At 39.1% G+C, this 21,177-nt stretch overlaps 1 protein-coding gene across 2 annotated transcripts in view; it reads right to left on the reverse strand.

Annotated features, from left to right (window-relative positions):
* The window catches only part of FIG4 (FIG4 phosphoinositide 5-phosphatase), a 744,221-nt gene that overhangs the window by 472,638 nt on the left and 250,406 nt on the right, over positions 1-21,177 (reverse strand). For both annotated transcript variants that reach the window (XM_073576032.1, XM_073576033.1), the window contains exons 7-10: positions 18,748-18,899; positions 9,451-9,579; positions 4,727-4,827; positions 2,746-2,908 (exon numbers count right to left, since the gene is read on the reverse strand). In XM_073576032.1, coding sequence (XP_073432133.1) covers positions 2,746-2,908; positions 4,727-4,827; positions 9,451-9,579; positions 18,748-18,899 — 545 coding nt within the window. The remainder of the gene's footprint in view (positions 1-2,745; positions 2,909-4,726; positions 4,828-9,450; positions 9,580-18,747; positions 18,900-21,177) is intronic.

A 21,177-nucleotide genomic window follows, 5' to 3' on the forward strand; every position in this document is an offset into this window, starting at 1 on the left:
GGCTATCTATTCCTTTGGGGTCTGCTCCAGGGCAGTTTAGATTTCACCTTTCTTGCTTTAGGCTAAGTTAGCTCTCCGGCTGTGCCGAGGCATCTAGGGCATCGTAGGTACGCTCCACGGCTACTGCTAGTTGTGTGGATAGGATCAGGGGTCTGCAATCCGCTTAGTTACCAACCTCTCTGGTTTTCTGGTGGCTTAGCCTGGTCCTGCTATCCTCCTCGGTGACCCATTCATAACAATTCCCTGTTCACTTACACTATACACTGTATACTATATACAGAGCTCCTGTGTATAATGTCACCGGTGATCACACTATTATTTGTACACTGACACTATATACAGAGCTTCTGTGTATGTCGTCACTGAAGATCACTGTATTACCTGTACACTGACACTATGTAATAGCTCCTGTGTATAATGTCACTGGTAATCACTATATTACCTGTACACTATAAACATATATATATCTCCTGAGTATCACGACACTTAGTGTTGTTATTTTTGTTTATTTCTTTAATGATCAGAATTGTAGTATTTGGTCACAATGTGGTGGTAACGTGTGGTCTGGTAACAGTGTGGCTGTATTTGTCCCTTGTGTGTGGTATTATTTGGTTGCTATATTGTGGCAATATGTTGTCTGGTCATGGTGGGATGGGATTTGTCCCTTGTATGTGGTATGTGGTATCATTGGTTCATTTTAAAAAAAATGTATGTGACACATTCCCTTAAAGTAAAATAAAAAAATACCTAAAAAGAGTATTGGGTATTTTAAGAAATGTTTAATAGGTTAGAGTAGAGTAGGTACCTGCCAGAGGAGTCTAATTTGCTGTGGTGGCAACTTAAAAAATCTTTCGGTCACAACAAAAGCTGCTGGCTATGTACCATATGAGATAGAAACTGTAAATATGTAATAGGTGAGGACGTGGTGCAGAAGTGGTTATTCCAAGAGTGGGCGATGGAACTGTGGAAGGTTTCAAAGGTTGGAGGCAGAGCTGAGGTGGAGTCTCACGGGGGCCCAAAAATTTGGCCAGTATGGGGCCCTGAAATTCCTGGTGGCAGCCCTGCCTCTGTGGCTTGGTCCCTTGCAACTTCTAAAGTATATTTTTCTCAAACATACTTGAAATCTGCTGTCAGGTTCCCTTTAATAATTATCACAATCATAACCACTATAATATGCTGCTTCTCTTCCCCCAAGTTCCTTTGAATGATTTCTTAAAGTGCATCACAGTCAATATGGAGATAAATGGCTGTCTACTTGTGACAATGTCTTACCCGCTACAGTCTAGTAAGCCTGCAATTCAGCCACATGGCTGGACTCAAAAACATAAAAGAGCAACAAAAATAAAAATCACCTTTTACCACAAATCATATGTTTTCTCTTGTCTTTTGTCTGTTGAAGTTCAGTGACCATGTATAAATCCTCATCATCTTACAAAAACATGTATTCTAATGGTCCAACTATTTTCTTACTATAGGAGTCTTCAAAGTGTATTCTTTCATTCCTTTTTATTCATAACTAATTAATTTTAATTACCCTTAATTCCAAGGTTCTGTATATAAAACATTGTTACAAACCGGGTCAAGCTAAATAATTGGGCTATAAAATGCCACAATTGTTCCTTTCACACTCTACAGTACTGCCAGAGGAAGCCGAATACAGAACTTGGCTTATCTCTAGCTGTCCAGTGGAGATTAAAGACCCAAGGGGACACAAGGAAGCTAACACCTGTGTTCTTTATATTTTCTAACAATTTTATGAGCCTGCTTGCTTAAGGAATATGCAGACATACATCTTCTGTGGGAAAGTTAATATCCTTTCTACTTCTATCATTAAAATGGGTTTTCTGTAATAAAAATGTGTCCATACCACAGGTTTCTCGGGACCCTCATCAATTATAAGACAAGGGGTCCTTGAGTCCATTGCATGACTAGGAAGGTAGAATTTATACATGACCCTTGTAGCAGTCGCAATCTTGTGGGACTGCTGGAGACAGAACATGGCTATCTTTGGTAGTCACAGACATTCTACTGAGCAGCACTGGCCATGTACCCTACTGCAACATTCAAGTAGGGGTTTTGGGGAGCCCCATTCTTATATATGATGGCGATCTTAGCAGTCAGAACACCACTGATTGGGCACTTACCGTATTTATCCTGCAGAAATGCAATTTGTTTCAAGAATGGGAAAAACCCTTTAATTTTGAGGCTTAGTGTTTCTGCAGATTTTGCTCTGCATTTTTACTGATTGCTAGCCTTACACAATATAACAAATAAAATCTGCTCATGTTCCTTATTTCTCTAATCATCTCCCCACGCTTATTGTGCAGCACTACTCACGTGTCGGTTCTCTTCTCGACAACCACTCTTCAACACTACAAATATTCAAACACATTTTATAGACTATTTGTAATGAGATAATAAACTCTCCATGGATCTCTTCCAGCTCCAGTACATGTGCTCATTTTTCCAATTCTTCTTTATCCCTAATGATTGTTTTTCTTACCTATTGTATCTAGCCTCACTATGTCTGCACTGATCCTCTTACACAATGAAATGTACACTGCATTGTTTTAAGCATATTACTTATAAACATTAGAGTTCTTATATTACATCGTATTATAGTCTATTACTTATATATTGCATTTGCTTCCAAGTTTACAGAATGTGATGGTGCAAAAAATCAATATCTAACAATTACAGTAAAAATTGCATATAGTTTTTCTACTGATCACAAATATACCTTACATGTAATTGGTGGCTTTGGCATCATTGTGGAGATATCTTGAGACCAGTATAAGGGAACAGAACCACGGACCTGTACATATGAGGAGTAGCTGCCAGCATTAAATGACATCACAGAAGCATCGTGAACAATTTGCTCTGTCTCCACTTCATTGGCAACGTCTCCCTAAAAAGTAAAACAGAACTCCGCATAATTTAGCAAAGATTGCATTGATTTACAATGATCTATATATCTATATGCATTTCTTTAGCATAGGTATTGTTTACAATTTTAGTAAACTTACAAGCATGCAGACTAAATAGTGACTTAACATGTGCTGTGCTTCACCTCTGTCAACATATATTCTATGTATTGGAATATATCCATTTCACTCTACCCCTCCACCAGACCTATCCATCAATGTCAATGGCTACTCACTTTCCCCAGTCCCGCATGCTCGGTGCCTTCGGGGTGATCCCCGACTCTGCCATCTCTTTCAAGCCACATATCCAAACCCTAGCCTCCTCCTGCCGTCTCAAACTCAAAATTATTATTCCCTAGCCTCTCCCCTATGACAAGCCCTTCATTGGCTTCCTATTGTCCAGAGGCTCTAGTTCAAAACCCTAACTATGACATACAAAGCCATCCACAACCTGTCTCCTCCATATATCTGTGGCATGGTCTCCCGGTACTTACCCACACGCAACCTTCGATCCTCTCAAGATCTCCTTCTCTACTCTCCTCTTTTCTCTTCTTCCCACAACCGCATAAAAGACTTTTCCCGAGCTTCCCCCATACTCTGGAACTCTCTACCCCAACACATCAGACTCTCGCCTACCAAGGAAACCTTCAAGAAGAACCTGAAAACCCACCTCTTCCGACAAGCCTATAACCTGCAGTGATCCTCAGTCTACTGAACTGCCGCACGACCAGCTCTACCCTCTCCTAGTGTATCCTCACTCATCCCCTGTACAATGTGAGCCCTCGCGGGCAGGGTCCTCTCTCCTCCTGTACTTAGGTGTGTCTTTTGTATTGCTCATGTTTATTGTACTTGTCTATATTTGCCCCTTTTCACATGTAAAGCGCCATGGAATAAATGGCGCTATAAAAATGTATAATAATAATAAATGTATAATAATATCCCACCTCTGTAGAATTCAGAATGTTCTTTTTCTTTTCATCTCTAACACAGAGGATTACATTTAGCTAATATTTGTAGAAAAGTGACGGATCAACCAATTGTAGAAAAGGGAGGGATCAATCAAATTTAAATAATAGTTGTAGAAAAATTAAAGATCAACTAATTGTAGATAAGGAAAAGGTCAACCAAATTTAGATAATGCTTGTAAAAAAGGAAGAGAATTGATCAAAATGTAATAGTCAATCAGACAAAGTTAATTTAGGCGTGCTGAGAGTTGAAATGCAGCACAAGGTTGCCGTCTAATATATTTTGTCTAACATAACCAATTAACAAATTGTTACAAAATTATTCCTTGCCAAAGCCTCTGCAGTTGTAACATTCCTTGCAAAGTGCAAGGCTATATTTTCAAAAACTTTCAGGTGTAGATGGTGTATTAATAATATGTTTCAACAGTAGATCTAGAACTAGCTCATGCTTTATGTCTAAGTTTGCTTGGTTGCCAAGAAATACCTCAAACTAGGAGTCCTGCAGCTATAAATTCGCTGACACTAACAACCTACCATCATTCATGGTGAGAACTAAGCAAACACTTCTTTGCCAGAATAACTGTATATCCTAAATACAGAGGATCGAAGCTAAAACAATTCATCATTCCCACATTTATTATATTAATATATAATCAAGCAGAACAATTTACGAAACATTATTATAAAAGTATAATATTACAAGGAATGGTAAATACTGTACATCATGCCATTAATGGTTGTAAATGCAGTGAACGTTTTGAATTTGAAAGCACCATACGGTATTTTTAGCTCATTTGTTTTATCTTCACATTCAGTCATTAAAGCCGTGTTCATTACCTCACAATTTGCTCCTCTCTTTAAGAAACGAGTACCAGCAAATTTGCTTGATCTTCTGGCCATAAGAGTTACATAGATTGGCCGACCGTAAATTAGTAATTCTTAAAGAATGATTAAGGTAAACATAGAAGAACACGAAAAAAAAAAAATAGGGAAATGAATGAGGATACGTACACAATGGGCCTGATTCATTATCGCACTTGCGTCTGTTTTCATAGCGTTTCTGGCATTTTGCTATTTTTTTTGAGTTTACAACAAACTCATCTTTCTACTTGTGCCTTTTTAAAGTCTATTTTATGTGTGTTCACCTGTGTTTTTGTTTTTTGTTTTTTAAAGAGGCCAGGAGCCATTTGGTGAGCTGCATTTCTTGCTACATGTTCACAGACTTACCAGTGGAAAAGCCAAACTTCACATGCCACAAATGCAAGCTTGTGTCCCTGTTGGAGGAAAAGTTGCAAAATCTCGAAGAGAGGTTAGCTACGTTGAAGATCATTAAGGAAGGCGAAGAGTTCTTAGACAGAGCAGAATTATCTCTTCATGTTACAGAAAGAGAAGAAATTCGAAGTGCACCTGAAGAAACAGAGGAATGGAAGCATGTGACCCAGAGAAGCAGGAGGACCAGGAGGCAGTCAGCACCCATACTGCTCAGGAACCAGTACCAGGCTCTCACGCAGGAAACCAATGAAGAAATACATCAGGATAAGACTTTGCCCACAAACAGCAACCTTGTACGCCTTCAGAGTCCTCCTGGATGGAGAAAGAAAAATGTTGTGAAGAAGAAACGGAGAGTGGTGGTCATGGGGGATTCCCTGTTGAGAGGAACAGAGGCCGCTATCTGCAGACCGGATATAACTTCAAGAGAAATGTGCTGTCTTCCAGGTGCAAAAATTAAAGATGTGTCTGACAGGATATCAGGACTCTTCAGACCTACAGATGACTACCCATTCCTGCTACTACATGTGGGGACAAATGACACCGCAAGAAACGACCTGGAAACCATCTGCAGAGACTTTGAAGACTTAGGCAAGAAAGTGAAAGAACTGGGAGCGCAGGTGGTCTTCTCTTCCATCCTCCCAGTGGATGGCTATGGAACAAGGAGGTGGAATAAGATTCTGCAGGTGAACAACTGGCTACGTCGATGGTGCCGTCAGCAACGATTTGGATTTCTGGATCACGGAGTGAGTTACCTTTACGATGGACTACTTGCTAGAGATGGGGTGCACCTTGCGAAGACTGGAAAACATGTATTTGGAAGTCGTCTTGCTACACTTGTAAGGAGAGCTTTAAACTAGAACAACATGGGAAGGGAAGCAAAAGACCAGAAAAAGCCATACAACTGACAAATGCTATTGAGAACTCTGCTATTAGAAGTGGAAAGGAAGAACAAAGACAAAAGAATCCAATTAATAAAAATATTGGAGAAAGAGAAACCAATAAACTAAAATGTTTCTATACTAATGCACAAAGCATGGGCAACAAACAAGGAGAATTGGAACTACTAACGCAGGAGAAGAAATATGTCGTCATTGGAATCACTGAAACTTGGTGGGACAATACACATGATTGGAATACAAGACTAGAAGGATACAACTTATTTGCAAGAAACAGACTTGATAAACGAGGAGGAGGTGTCGCATTGTATGTTAGAAACGCGTATATCTGCACAGAGATTGAAGCTTCAGAGACTGGGAGTTCTGTGGAAACTGCTTGGGTAAGAATACAAGGACAGAACAATGGAAAGGACACCATTGTAAGCATTTACTACAGGCCGCCTGTGCAACCTGAAGATATGGATGAACTCTTTATGCAGCAAATGGCCAAGTTCTCCCAAAAATATGACATAGTTGTCATGGGAGATTTCAACTATCCAGACATTTGTTGGGAATCTCTCTCAGGCAAAACTAACAGGTCAAGGAAATTCTTATCCTCTCTTGCTGACAACTTTGTCTTCCAAAATGTAGGGGAGAAAACAAGGGGAACTGCTACCTTGGATCTAATCCTTATAAACAGGGAGGAAATGGTTGAGGAGGTAAAAGTGGCTGGGACCCTAGGAGGTAGCGACCATGCTATTTTAGAATTTTGGATAACTAGAGGAGGAAGACCTGTGAAGACTCAGACGTCAAGGTTAGATTTCAGAAAGGCAGATTTTAAGGGATTCAGAAAGAGAATTGGAGGGATCCAATGCCTGGATATCCTTAAAGACAAAAATGTCCAGGAAGGATGGGAAATCTTGAAAAATGAAATTCTCAAAGCACAATTGCTAACAATTCCGAAAAGAGGGAAGAATAGGAAGCATTTAAGGAAGCCAGGATGGATGAACACAGAACTTAAGCACATGCTAAAAAGGAAGAAAAAAATGTTTATAAAATGGAAAGAGGGAGGCATATCTAAAGAAGAATATAATGCTGTCTGCAGAACCTGCAGGGCACAAATCAGATTAGCTAAAGCTGACAATGAATTGAGGCTTGCAAGAGATGTCAAAAGCAATAATAAAGGATTTTGGGGATATGTCAAAAGTAAAAGAAAAGTCAAAGATGCTATAGGATTTTTACAGGATGAAAATGATGAAATGGTAAGACAGGATGTTGAGAAGGCCGAACTTTTAAATTCCTATTTTGCATCTGTTTTCTCTCAGAAAGGAAATGTGACATCAACTGTCCTATTAAGGGAATAGAAGAATCCAGGATATCTATAAACAGAAAGATAGTGAGGAAACACTTAGCTAACCTAAATGAATTCAAGTCTCCAGGGCCAGATGAATTACACCCCAGAGTACTGAAGGTGATAGCAGAAGAAATTTTTGAACCCCTCTCCATAATCTTTGAAAATTCTTGGAGAACAGGAGAAGTCCCAGAAGACTGGAGAAGAGCAAATGTTGTTCCTATCTTCAAAAAGGGGAAGAAGGTGGACCCAGGCAACTATAGGCCGGTGAGTCTGACTTCTATACCAGGAAAGATCTTTGAACAAATTATTAAACAACATGTATGTCAGTACCAGGATAAGAATGAAGTGATTAAACAGAGTCAGCATGGGTTTGTAACTAGTAAGTCATGTCAGACTAACTTAATTTCCTTCTATGACGGAATCACTGATTGGGTGGATCAAGGAAATGCTGTAGATATAGTATATCTTGACTTCAGCAAAGCATTTGACAAAGTATCTCATACAATCCTTATTGAAAAAATGACTAAGTATGGAATGGACAAGGCAACTGTTAGGTGGATTCATAACTGGCTTAGTGATCGGACCCAAAGAGTGGTCGTAAATGGCTGCACATCCAGTTGGAAGAATGTCTCAAGTGGGGTACCACAGGGCTCTGTCCTGGGCCCTGTATTGTTCAACATCTTTATCAACGATTTAGATGAAGGAATTGAGGGTAAGCTGATTAAATTTGCTGATGACACAAAGCTAGGAGGGATAGCTAATACTAGAGGAGAGAGAGAGAGGATTCAAAAAGATATAAATAAACTGGAGAAGTGGGCAGCAACTAACAGAATGGTTTTTAACAGGGAAAAATGCAAAGTACTACATCTGGGCAATAAAAATGAAGAAAGCATATACAGAATGGGAGGAATAGGCCTAAGCAACAGCACATGTGAAAAAGACTTGGGTATACTAATAGATCACAGACTGAATATGAGTCAACAGTGTGATGCAGCAGCAAAAAAAGCAAATGCAATTCTAGGATGTATTAACAGAAGCATACAGTCTAGATCACGTGAAGTCATTATTTCCCTCTACTCCTCTTTGGTCAGACCTCATCTGGAATATTGTGTCCAGTTTTGGGCACCACATTTTAAAAAAGACATCAACAAACTGGAGCAAGTTCAGAAAAGAGCGACCAGAATGGTGACCGGTCTGCAAACCCTGTCTTATGAGGAAAGGTTGCAGGATTTGGGATTGTTTAGTTTGCAAAAGAGAAGACTGAGAGGAGACTTAATAGCTGTCTACAAATATCTAAAGGGCTGTCACATTGTAGAAGGATCAACTTTATTCTCATTTGCACAAGGAAAGACTAGAAGCAATGGGATGAAACTGAATGGGAGGAGACACAGATTAGATATTAGAAAAAACTTTTTGACAGTTAGAGTGATCAATGAGTGGAACAAGCTGCCACGAGAAGTGGTGAGTTCTCCTTCAATGGATGTCTTCAAACAGAGGCTGGACAGACATCTGACTGGGATGATTTAGCGAATCCTGCTTTGAGCAGGGGGTTGGACCAGATGGCCCAGGAGGTCCCTTCCAACTCTACAATTCTATGATTCTATGAAATATTTTGTCATTGTGGTGCAGTATTTTCCAGACGAAATTTGACACAAATGTCCTCTAGTTCCCCCTTCTCTCAGAGTGATGTCATCAATAAAAGATTTTTTTTTTGGCAAAAAAAAATAAAGACAGAGAAAAGGATCATTTTTGACTTTGCATGAAAATCACGAACAAAGCGTGCCATCTTGATGAATTTGGAGCAAAAAACATCAGTGAATAAAATAAATCAGAAAAAAAGGACTTAAAAAATCCTCAAATGATATATCAGGTCCATAGTTTTTAGAGATGTAATGTTTTTACACTCAATATATAGAAATGCATTTCAAAGTAGTGCTTATAAAAATATCTTTGCTTACAGTAACTTCAGCAGGTATAATGTAGACAAAAGTGAGGAAAAGAGTCCTCACAATGCACTATACCGCTGAAAATGAGTTCTACTTCTATTATAAAAAGGATACTGGATTGCCCACAAAATCCATAAATAATGTAAAGTAACCAATCATGATGAACAATGTCTTTGATGCACTTCAAGAGCTCCCCATTCCATACATACTTCATGTAGGGCTCACTGCAAATGCCAAATGTACCTGAAAAGAGTGAGAAAATTTAATTTAACAATATAATTCAAAAACAAAATACAGTGTATTAAAGGGAGCCTGTCAGCAGGATTGTGCACAGTAACCTACAGACAGTGTCAGGTCGGCGCCGTTATACTGAGTAAAAGGATACCTTGGTTGGTGAAATCCGTCTTGTGGTTGTTGTTTAATCTTTATTTTCAGTTTATGAGATTCTCGTGCTCTGGGGCGGCCTGTGGGGGGTCTTCATGTGGTGTTCTGCTTAGGTATACATATGTATGGCTTCTGACAGGTCAATGATCCCTCTCAGACCTGCCCCCTAGTTTACATAATGAATATTATATATTGAAAAAAAAATTAAAAAAATAACACCCTCAGCATGCAGACACCGGCACTGCAGCATTATATGAAAGTAAAATGTGCATATAATTCAGTTAATTGTGCTATAAATAAATTCATTAAAAAAGCCTCCTCCATGATGGACCCAACCAGAGCCTGCGCAGTAGCATCTATCGGATCGCCGATAGATATTACTGTGCAGGCAGCACCATCTTTGAGGAGGCTTTTTTCAATTTTTTTGATTAATTTATAGCTCTAATTAACTCAATTATATGCACATTTTACATGCGGATCATGTTGCAGGGCAGGCGTCTGCCTGCCGAGGGTGTTTTTTTTTCTAATATATAGAATATTCAGTATGTAAACTAGGGGGCAGGTCACTGTGGGATCAGTGACCTGTCAGCAGTCTGCATTATGAATACCTAATCAGAGCAACACATGAAGACCCCACAGGCCGCCCCGAAGCACGAGCAGATCATTAACTCAAAACTGAAAATAAAGATTAACCCCTTTACTCCCAAGGGTGGTTTGCACGTTATCTCCCGAGCCAATTTTTACAATTCTGACCACTGTCCCTTTATGAGGTAATAACGCAGGAACGCTTCAACGGATCTAGGCAACTCAGATTTTTTTCTCGTGACATATTTTACTTCACTTTAGTGGTAAAATTTCTTCGCTATAACTTGCGTTTATTTATGAAAAAAATGGAAATATGGCGAAAATTTTGAAAATTTTGCAATTTTCAAACTTATTTGTTATGTGACACAAAATAGTTAATTAATAACATTTCCCATACGTCTACTTTACATCAGCACAATTTTGGAAACAAATTTTTTTTTTGTTAGGAAGTTATAAGGGTTAAAAGTTGACCAGCGATTTCTCATTTTTACAACACCATTTTATTTTTACGGACCACATCACATTTGAAGCCACTTTGAGGGGTCTATAAGATGGAAAATACCCAAAAGTGACACCATTCTAAAAACTGCACCCCTTAAGGTGCTCAAAATCACATTCAAGAAGTTTATTAGCCCTTCAGGTGCTTCACAGGAATTTTTTGAATGCTTAAAAAAAATGAACATTTAACTTTTTTTCACAAAAAAAATTACTTCAGGTTCAATTTTTACAAGGGTAACAGGAGAAATTAGACTGGAAAAGTTATTGTGCAATTTGTTCTGAGTACGCTGATACCTGATATGTGGAGGAGAACCACTGTTTGGGAGCATGGCAGAGCTTGGAAGGGAAGCAGCGCCATTTGACTTTTTTGGCTGGAATTGAGATCAGATGCCATGTCACGTTTGGAGAGCTCCTGATGTGCCTAAACATTGGAAACCCCCCACAAGTGACCCCATTTTGTAAACTAGACCCCCCAAGGAACTTATCTAGATATGTGGTGAGCACTTTGAACCCCCAAGGGCTTCACAGAAGTTTATAATGTACAGCCGTACAATTAAAAAAAATCATTTTTTCCACAAAAATGATCTTTTCACCCCCAGTTTTTATTTTCCCAAGGGTAACAGGACCCCAAAAGTTGTTGTGCAATTTGTCCTGAGTACACTGATACCCCATATGTGGGGGTAAACCCCTATTTGGGCGCATGGCAGAGCTTGGAAGGGAAGCAGAGCCGTTTGACTTTTTTGGCTGGAATTGAGATCAGACGCCACGTCGTGTTTGGAAAGCCCCTGATGTGCCCAAACAGTGGAAACCCCCCAATTCTAACTCCAACCCTAAACCCAACACACCCCTAACCCTAATGAGAAAATGGAAATAAATACTTTTTTTTTTTTTTTTTATTATTTTTCCCTAAGGGGGTGATAAAGGGGGGTTTGATTTACTATTTATAGTGGGTTTTTATGTTTGGCAGCTGTCATACGCTAAAAGACGCTTTTTATTGTAAAAATAGTTTATGCATCACCACATATTGAGAGCTATAATTTTTCCATATTTTGACCCACCGAGTCATGTGAGGTCTTATTTTTTGTGGGACATGTTGACGTTTTTATTGGTACCATTTTCAGGCACGTGACATTTTTTGATCGCTTTTTATTCCGATTTTTGGGATGCAGAATGAACAAAAACCAGCATTTCACGAATTTCTTTTGGGGGGTGCGTTTGCACCGTTCTCCGTCCGGTAAAATTGATAAAGCGGTTTTATTCTTCGGGTCAGTACGATTACAGCTATGTCTTTTTTTATGTTTTGGCGCTTTTATGCAATGAAAACAATTTTATATAAAAAATAATTATTTTTGCATCGCTTTATTCTGCGAGCTATAACTTTTTTATTTTTTCGCTGATGATGCTGTGCGGTGGCTCGCTTTTTGCGGGACAAGATGACGTATACTTGATGACGTGTACTTTTATTGTTTGTTTTTTTTATTTTCAAAAAATGAATTAGGGAATTTTTTTTTTTTATTATTTATTTATCAATTTTTTATTAATTATTATTACACTTTTTTTTTTTCTTTTTTTAACTTTATTACACTGTCCCAGGGGGGACATAACTGTCACGTGACAGATCGCTGATCTGACATCACAGATCGCTGGACAGAATAGTACATCTAATGTGATCCATACGTCACCTGTGGGTGTGGCTATGGACCATATAAGGTGAGCAGGGAGGGTCACATGAGAGAATGCATGGATCTGATTGGGCCATGTGGAAGGTCCCGGAAGGCCTAGGTGTTGGAAGGTGTGCTGTCTTCCTGAAGAGCACATGCTGAAGCCGCGGACCTGGTGAGGCCTAATTATATTGGCCTGTGTGTTGGACAGTCCCCAGGAGGGAACGGACGTCCTGAATGAGGAGTAACTAAGAGGTAACCCGGACAGGGTGAACTGTGTTTAGGTGAGAGCCTGCGTGCTGGACATGACACAGCCTGTGTGACCACAGGTCTAACAGAGCGGAGCTCTGTCATGAACATTCTTCTGTTTTGATATAAGACTGTTACTGTTTCTTTCATGCTTCCATGGTTTATGCCATCTATTGGTACCATTTTGGGTACATAATATTTTTTGATCGCTTTTTATTCTGATTTTTGAGACAGAGAATGAACAAAACCCAGAAATTCAATTATTGTTTTTATTTTTTGCGCTGTTCACCATAAGACTGATTTGTCTGTTGTGTCAGTACGAGTAGTGATACCAAATTTTTTTATGTTTTGCTACTAAAAACAATATTTCACAAAAATGAATTTGTTTTTACATCGTCATATGTAACTTTTTATTTTTTTTGTTGAATGAGCTATATTAAGGATTTTTTTTGCGGACAATTTTTTACATGTTTTTCATTATTTTTTATAGCTGGATCTCATAGGCCACCAAACCCAAGGATCATCACATAGCCTCAGGGTACAAGGGTTACCACTGGCACCCATGATTTTCATCGCCGGGGTCTGATGGTTACAAAAGGGGTCTTGTAACCCCCTTGTAACCAATTAAATACAACTGTCATTTTTGACAGTGTTATTTGAGGGGTTAATTGGCCCCGACTGGGTTCAAAACTGGACTGGGCCAATATTGCTGGATACCAGCCATCATGTACAACTGACAACCGTGGGAAATGAGGCCACCGGGTGGCGCTACGCCCTTATTCCCAATCACCTTTTTAAAACGGTGGTCGTTAAGGGGTTAACATTGCTGCAATGACATGCAGCACTAAAGAAAAGTAAATGATTTGCATGATGAAAAACATTATGTTGTCCTAAAGAGTTAAAACCACCAAAAGGCTAACTTTGAAATATTTGTATACACTTCTCAACACTGAAATTGTATAAGTTTGCAGTCAATATATGTAACTTCATACTTGTAAATCCTCATATGGTGCACACTAGGGTGACCGGATCTCATATGGGCGGGGAAAAATGTCAGAATCTTGTTCGTCTGGACCCCACAAAACGATTCCCCTTTCCAGATATTGAGAGAGCCAAAATTTGAGCTCGATCAAACGATGTTAACCCGTGTCGCTCGTCGCTCAAAGTTTGAAAAAATCCAAATTGAGGTATTTTAAGATTTAGGTATTTTGCATAGTCTGTTAGACTATAAAGAATGTGACAACAACATTGCAGAAATAGCCCTGACTAAATTTTCGAACCATTTGTGGTATTTGAATGCAGAGTTGGTGGGATTATCGTTTTTTGATCCCACCATTACAGACAATGAAAAGTTGTTAATGGCTAATAAATTGCTCAGTAGCACAGATGAACCATCAGAGCACGCTAACCTACATGAGTTGATAATTTTACATAGTTATCTAATCTATTCTAGAGCTTTTGTTAAAGTAGTTTTTGAAACGTCAGAATATAATGCTCGGCATTTGCTTACAACTTGCAGGACATATTGCTTTTGTCAGAAGGTCGTTAAAGTCGGTTACTTCCTACCTCTTTTAATTTTTCTTTCCTAACTTTTGGATTTACAACCCTAGCGTGTCAGTTTACATACGTCTGAACCGATATAAAAAAAAGTATTTATGCATGAAAGGTGCGGGGTCAGGGGGAAGCAAAAGTACTAAGAGAATCCTTATGTGACACACAATTGAATTATATCATTATATGATATCTCAAAAAAGGGCTGACAGATTCCCTTTAAGACCAGACAACCCTTTTAATGATATGGAAATGATGGAAGAAAAGGAAAAAAAAGTGCTGATTCATTTAATACCTAGTATCCCCTTGAGAAAGAGATCCATTAAAAATCAAAACGCGTGTTGAGGTCTGCTGATCCTAGACGGGATGGAGGGCACTACTAACCGGTATAAGCAAACGGGTTCTCCATGGGCATGCAATGAAGTATTACAAAAAAGAGAGAAAAGATCATGCCCATATATATGGGAACACCTCAGTTATATAAAAGAACAGTGCTTTATTGACAGGTGAGGTCTGCTGATCCACCCTGGTGCCATCCACCCTCCTCATTTTCGGAAGCGCTGCCTATTTTATCTGTATCTTAATTTTGATTTACCCTACTCTTCATGGGGCATGCATCTTCCTACCTACCGTACTTAGGATTAATTCATGGTGAGTGTCTAGCACCGGCGGGTCTTTCTATTTCCATCCTTATGCACTTTATCTTTTTTCTACTATAATCTTTTGTATGTGATTATTTGTTATATGTTATGCATAAATAATTAAATTCAATCATTAATAAATATTTTTAAACCATTAAACTCCTTTTTTTGTCTCTTTAGAAATTCATTTAATACCTAGTATGAGCGGAACATACTGAAATACACACACTTGCATGGTGGTAATAAGGGTTGTAAAGGCTGTCTGAGGAAAACTTCTGCAACACTAAATTCACTTGACAAATCATCAAGATCCCCTGCTGGCAACTCCCTGTAGAATTGCAGACCAATGATGTTTCAAAAACTGACGCCATAGCCCATGATAGCACATTTAGGCCGTGCAGGCTGCTCACGGTAGCATGAGCAACATGCAGCCTGGCGTTGTGTTGTTGAGAAACAAATACTTAATAAATAAATAGGGGCAAATCTATGGTTCCATAATCAAATCAAAGTAACACCGATATGATAGTGCACCTGGAATGAAGCAAGCATACATTATGCCACCCCACACCCCAATAAGAATAAGACCAATGTGACATTCCCTCAAGAAGGCCTCTTCTTGCCCATGTAGTCACCAGATGGAGACTGGAGGCTGGAATGAAAGTCTATCCTCTACAGCAGGGATCCCCAACCTGTAGCTCGGGAGCCACATGTGGCTCGCGGTCCCATGAATTGTGGCTCGTGACTATCTGCCAGCTTGGTGCATTAGCTCCAGGTCTAGCAAACAGGTATGAAGAGTACATCTCAAAATAGTGAATTTTGTGAGTAGCCCTGCACAGAAGTGCAGATCTGCATGCACATTTACTGGTCTTAGGGGTTTAGAGATGTTTTAGGTATGGTACACTGGAGGATGGTACTACCTGTTAGAGGAGGTGCTCAAAGCTGGATGTGACTGTGTGTTGGGAGTCCTTGATGGGAAAATACTGAATTAGGGCATTGTGGGAACCACTGGATCTCAGTGTATTGCTTTGGAGTGATTTCTGTGGGAAAGATTTGGTTATTATTATACCTGTAATGGGGGCTTTGATTGACATTACTTTGAGGGGGGTGGGAGTTGGATGTGGCTCGCGACCCTCTCTCAGTGCTGAATGTGGCTCATGACGATCTCTCTAAGCTAAATGTGGCTCTCAAGGTCAGAAAGGTTGGGGACCACTGCTCTACAGTGATGATTCCTGTTTTTGAAGTTAGTGAAAAACGGAAATTGGTCTTTTGACCGAGTGGCTATTGTGTCCATACACTGACCACAAGATGATTAATGAAGACAGTGATTGTACAGCTTTTACTCTTCCATTTCAAATTACATTTCTTGGAGTATGCTAAGACAACTCCTTTCATCGCTTCACAAAGTTGCCAATTTCGGTTTTTGCCTTTTTTTTCCTACCAGAGGCATAACTCTTATTAGTTTATCCATATAGCCACATGAGGGCTTGCTTTTTGCAGGACGAGTTGCAGTTTTGAATGACGGAATCTATTTTACCACATAACGCATTGGAAACGAGCAAAAAAAAAAAGTCCACGTGGGCTGTGTGAGTGCTATTTTTTGCAGGGCAAGACAACATTTTTATAGATACCGTTTTGGGATAAATATGATGATTTGATTGCTTGTTACAGCATTTTGTGGTATTGCCATTTTGGAATTTTGAATTTATTTTGTTTATGGTGTTTATTGCTTGGGTTAATTATTTTTGTATTTTGATAGATCGGACTTTTCTGAATGCAGAGATAATCACTTACCGAGTATAAGCCGAGGCACCTAATTTTGCCATGGAAAACTGGGTAAGCTTATTGACTCGAGTATAAGCCGGGTATGCATTGTCCCCTCATCCCTGTACTGCTATTCTTGGCTTCCCCCGTCGCTGTCCTGCTATGCATGGCTCCCCCTGTCCTGTCCTGGTATGCATGGCTTCCCCCGTTGCTGTCCTGCTATGCGTAGCTCCCCCCGTCCCATCGTTGTATGCATGGGCTTCCCCCGTCTCGTTGTCGTATGCATGGCTCCCCCGGTCCTGTCATTGTATGCATGCTTGCTATTACAAAATATAAAAAAAAAAAAACACATACTACTCACCCTCCTCCAGTGTGCCCTCGCAGCATCTCATTGATGCCGGCTTCCAGCAGCTCTTCCTGCAAAGCGATCATGTGGCACTGCTCATTAAGGTAATCAATATGCGCACCACGCCTATGGGAGTGGAGACACGTGCATATTCATTACCTTAATGAGTGGTGCCACGTGATCGCTCAGCACAGGAAGAGCTACCGGAGCCAGGACCAACGGAAATGCAGCGACAGCACGGAGGAAGGTGAGTATGATGTCTTCTGGAAGCCAACGGCTGCAGCTGTCACTGTGCACGCTCCCCCTCCGGCTTTCTAGACAATGACTCGTGTATAAGCCTGAGGGGGGGGCGTTTTCAGCACAAAAAAATGAAAAACTCTGCTTATACACGAGTATATACAGTATGTGTATATTTTAAAAATGTTTTACCCTGTGAGCAAGTTCTATACACTTACTTCCGACTTGCGCAGTACATGTATGGCAGATGTTGCCCTTACTGACATACAGAGTACTGGAAAGTCATATGCTGACTCCCTGAGTTATTCACCCAACAGCTGCCTCTAACAGTCACGTGTGGAGCTCAGCCAGGAGGCTGTTAATTTATTAAATGCCGTTGTCAATCTGGGACAGCGGGATTTACTGTGCGAGTCTGGAGGGTCATGCTGTTCTAATCACCCATCGGCAGCCCCACAACATGATCTCGAGGCACCAATAGGTTGCCATGGAAGCCGGGGGTCTGCTAAAGACACCTGGGCCTGTCATAATGGTTATCTTGTGAAATGGGTTACCATAAGTTTTGCTATACACAGCAATACCATGGCACATGTGATAGGATAATTGCAGGTTCAAGTCCCCAAAGTGAACAAATACAAGGTAAAAACTGGGAAAAAAAATGGTTTTAAAAAATATGAAGAAAAATATATAAGATCAGGTCACCCGTTTCACTCATTAAAAGTTACCAAAAAAAAACAAAACAAATATATGTGATAGCGTTAAGCCCGCTAAAGTCTAATCAAAACATAAAATGATTTAACCAGATCGGTTAAAATCGTAACAAAAAAAATCAAACTGACAAAACTGCTTTTCAGCCACTTCAGCGGAGCATAAAAATAACTGGCAATTAGAAGATTGAACCTATCTCAAAATGGTGGAAATATAAACACCAGCACACAATGCAAAAGACAAGCCATCATACAGCTCCATTGCTCAAAAATCGTTGCATTAAGGCTCTCGGAAAATGGCAGCACAAGTGAAAGGTTTTATTTATTTATTTTTACAAATTCTGAATTATTTTTCACTACTTAAATAAAACAAATTATGCATACTTGGTATCAAAGTAATCATATTGACCCAGAGAAGCATAATCCAAGGTAATTAATACCATATAATTACCGGTAAGTAAATAAAAAATAAAATAAATTGCGGAAATCAGCTTTTTTGAAAAAAAAAAAAAAAAAAAAAGTTTGCTGCACTTAGATTGCTTTCATGCTTTCCAGTACATCACATGATAAAATGGATGGTGGAATTCAAAGCACAACTTGTCGTGCAAAAAACAAACCCTCACACGGATATGTCGACGGAAAAATAAAAATGGTATGGCTCTAGGAAAAGGAGAAGGAAAAAACGAATACACAGAAAAATCGCCTAGTCGAAAAGCGTTAAAAGAAATAAAAAAAAATAACATGACAAAATGCAAAAATCTAAATGTAGAAAATAAGCAATATGATACACTCACTGTTTCCTGCATGGTTACTTAATTCTTCATCTTCAAATATATCAAAACCTTCCTGGCGTGTCTGAGTTGTCAGCTCTGACTTCATCATCTCAGTAGGCATCCGAAGAATTGTAAGATTGTATTGAAGTGAGTGGCTCAAATCATAACTGTAACTGTAGGTGGTGAAAAAAGGCAAAGTAATAAGTCATTACAATTTTTAAAACTAAAAATACCTACGCAAATGTCAATAATGATGTAGTTCTTGAATGCAGACAAAACAGAGGGATATTATTTGCAATTAAAATATTAACTTGATTTGAAATAATTAAAATGTGGCATCATACTGGGGGTATGTGCTTTTTCACCCTGTATAATGCTAATCATAAGCAGCCAACAATACTCAGGAAGAAAATGAACACGTCTTAACCATAGCTTAGAGCAAGTTTCTCAGTGTGTAAGACGTATAATGTCATACAGAACGATCTCATGGTATAACCTCCTGCGTAAATGTGATTGGTGTGAGGCGCACTGCAGTTGAGTTTAGCTGTGTCACATTACAAACCCTTCTATCAACTCTCGTCTTTTCACGGCGAATTCAGCCTGTCCAAAGCTGAAATCTCAAAGTATCATTATCATACTTATGTCTGTTGTACTCAACTTGTACTTGTTTTGCAGTGAGATCATATTATATTGCCATTATATCTCACACAGGTATAGTCCAGAATGGGCAGGCTGTTTTGGTGTCAGACATGACGGCACTGATCTGACTGCATGGTGACCACAAGTTGCTTCAGCACAGAAGACAAAAGTGTGATTACTGATACTTCTTTTGACAGGCAGTGTGGGTGGAGGGGCTGTACAGTAGACCTGACAGTGCTGTGAAAGAAAGAGCTTATAGAAGGGCTTGTAATGTGACACAAATAAACTCAGCTGTACTGCTGAGGGGGGTGAGCAGAGAGAAACCTGCTCTATGCTATTGTGCTAATGTTCTTCTTTCCTTTAAGTGTTGCTGCCTCCATGTGATTGAGCAACATCAGAAAGGAGAAGTCGCACCCAACCCCAGTGAAATGCACTTGGACTTAAGAAAAATTAACTCACTAGGGACCAAAAACTTTGAATGACAATATATCTGCAAAGGAGAAGTGAAATAATAAAAAATAATGTTTTATTCCACAGTGAAGACTCTTTTACATCATGTGTCCAATTCAACCTGAAAAATTTGGTGAAAAGTCCTCCTTGAAAAAGAAAACATAACCCTGATAAAAAGGTATTTTCAAGGTTTGACGTTATCACCTATCTGAGGAATACAGAATAATTTTTCAATCTTTGGGGGTCCAATCGCTGGCACCTCCACCAATCTTGAGAATTGGGGTTCTGAGTATTTGGATCCAGAGAACTGAAGAGCTGATCAGGAGGAGGTTGATCATGCACACTACCACTCAATTCAATCTTACTGATACAAGCTGTATGTAATAAAATTGGACTAAAAATGAAAACAGTTACACTTTAACCCATTCATGACCCAGCCTATTTTGACCTTAGTGACCTGGCCATTTTTTGCAATTCTGACCAGTATCCCTTTATGAGGTAATAACTCAGGAATGCTTCAATGGATCCTAGCGATTCTGAGATTGTTTTTTTCGTGACATATTGGGCTTCATGTTAGCGGTAAATTTAGGTCGATAATTATTGTGTTTCTTTATGAAAAAAAATTGGAAATTTGTTGAAAATTTTGCAATTTTTCAAATTTTGAATTTTTATTCTGTTAACCCCTTCACTACCAAGGGTGGTTTGCACGTTAACTACCGGGCCAATTTTTACAATTCTGACCACTGTACCTTTATGAGGTCATAACTCTGGAACGCTTCTATGGATCCCGGTGATTCTGACATTGTTTTCTCGTGACATATTGTACTTCATGTTAGTGGTAAAATTGCATTCAAATAACTTGCGTTTATTTGTGAAAAAAACGGAAATTTGGCGAAAATTTCGCAATTTTCCAACTTTGAATTTTTATGCCCTTAAATCACAGCGATACGGCACACAAAAAACTTAATACATAACATTTCCCACATGTTTACTTTACATCAGCACAGTTTTGGAACCAAAATTTTTTTTTGTTAGGAAGTTATAAGGGTTAAAAATTGACCAGCGATTTCTCATTTTTGCAACACCATTTTATTTTTAGGGACCACTTCACATTTGAAGCCACTTTGAGGGGTCTATATGATAGAAAATACCCAAAAGTGACACCATTCTAAAAACTGCACCCCTTAAGGTGCTTAAAACCACATTCAAGAAGTTTATTAACCCTTTAGGTGCGTCACAGGAATTTTTTGAATATTAAAAAAAAAATGAACATTTAACTTTTTTTCACAAAAAAAATACTTCAGGTTCAATTTTCTTTATTTTACCAAGGGTAACATGAGAAATTGGACTGCAAGACTTATT

This window comes from Dendrobates tinctorius, unplaced genomic scaffold (assembly GCF_039654945.1).
Source record: "Dendrobates tinctorius isolate UK_male_01 unplaced genomic scaffold, ASM3965494v1 ptg000046l, whole genome shotgun sequence".
In the NCBI taxonomy this organism is placed as follows: domain Eukaryota; kingdom Metazoa; phylum Chordata; class Amphibia; order Anura; family Dendrobatidae; genus Dendrobates; species Dendrobates tinctorius.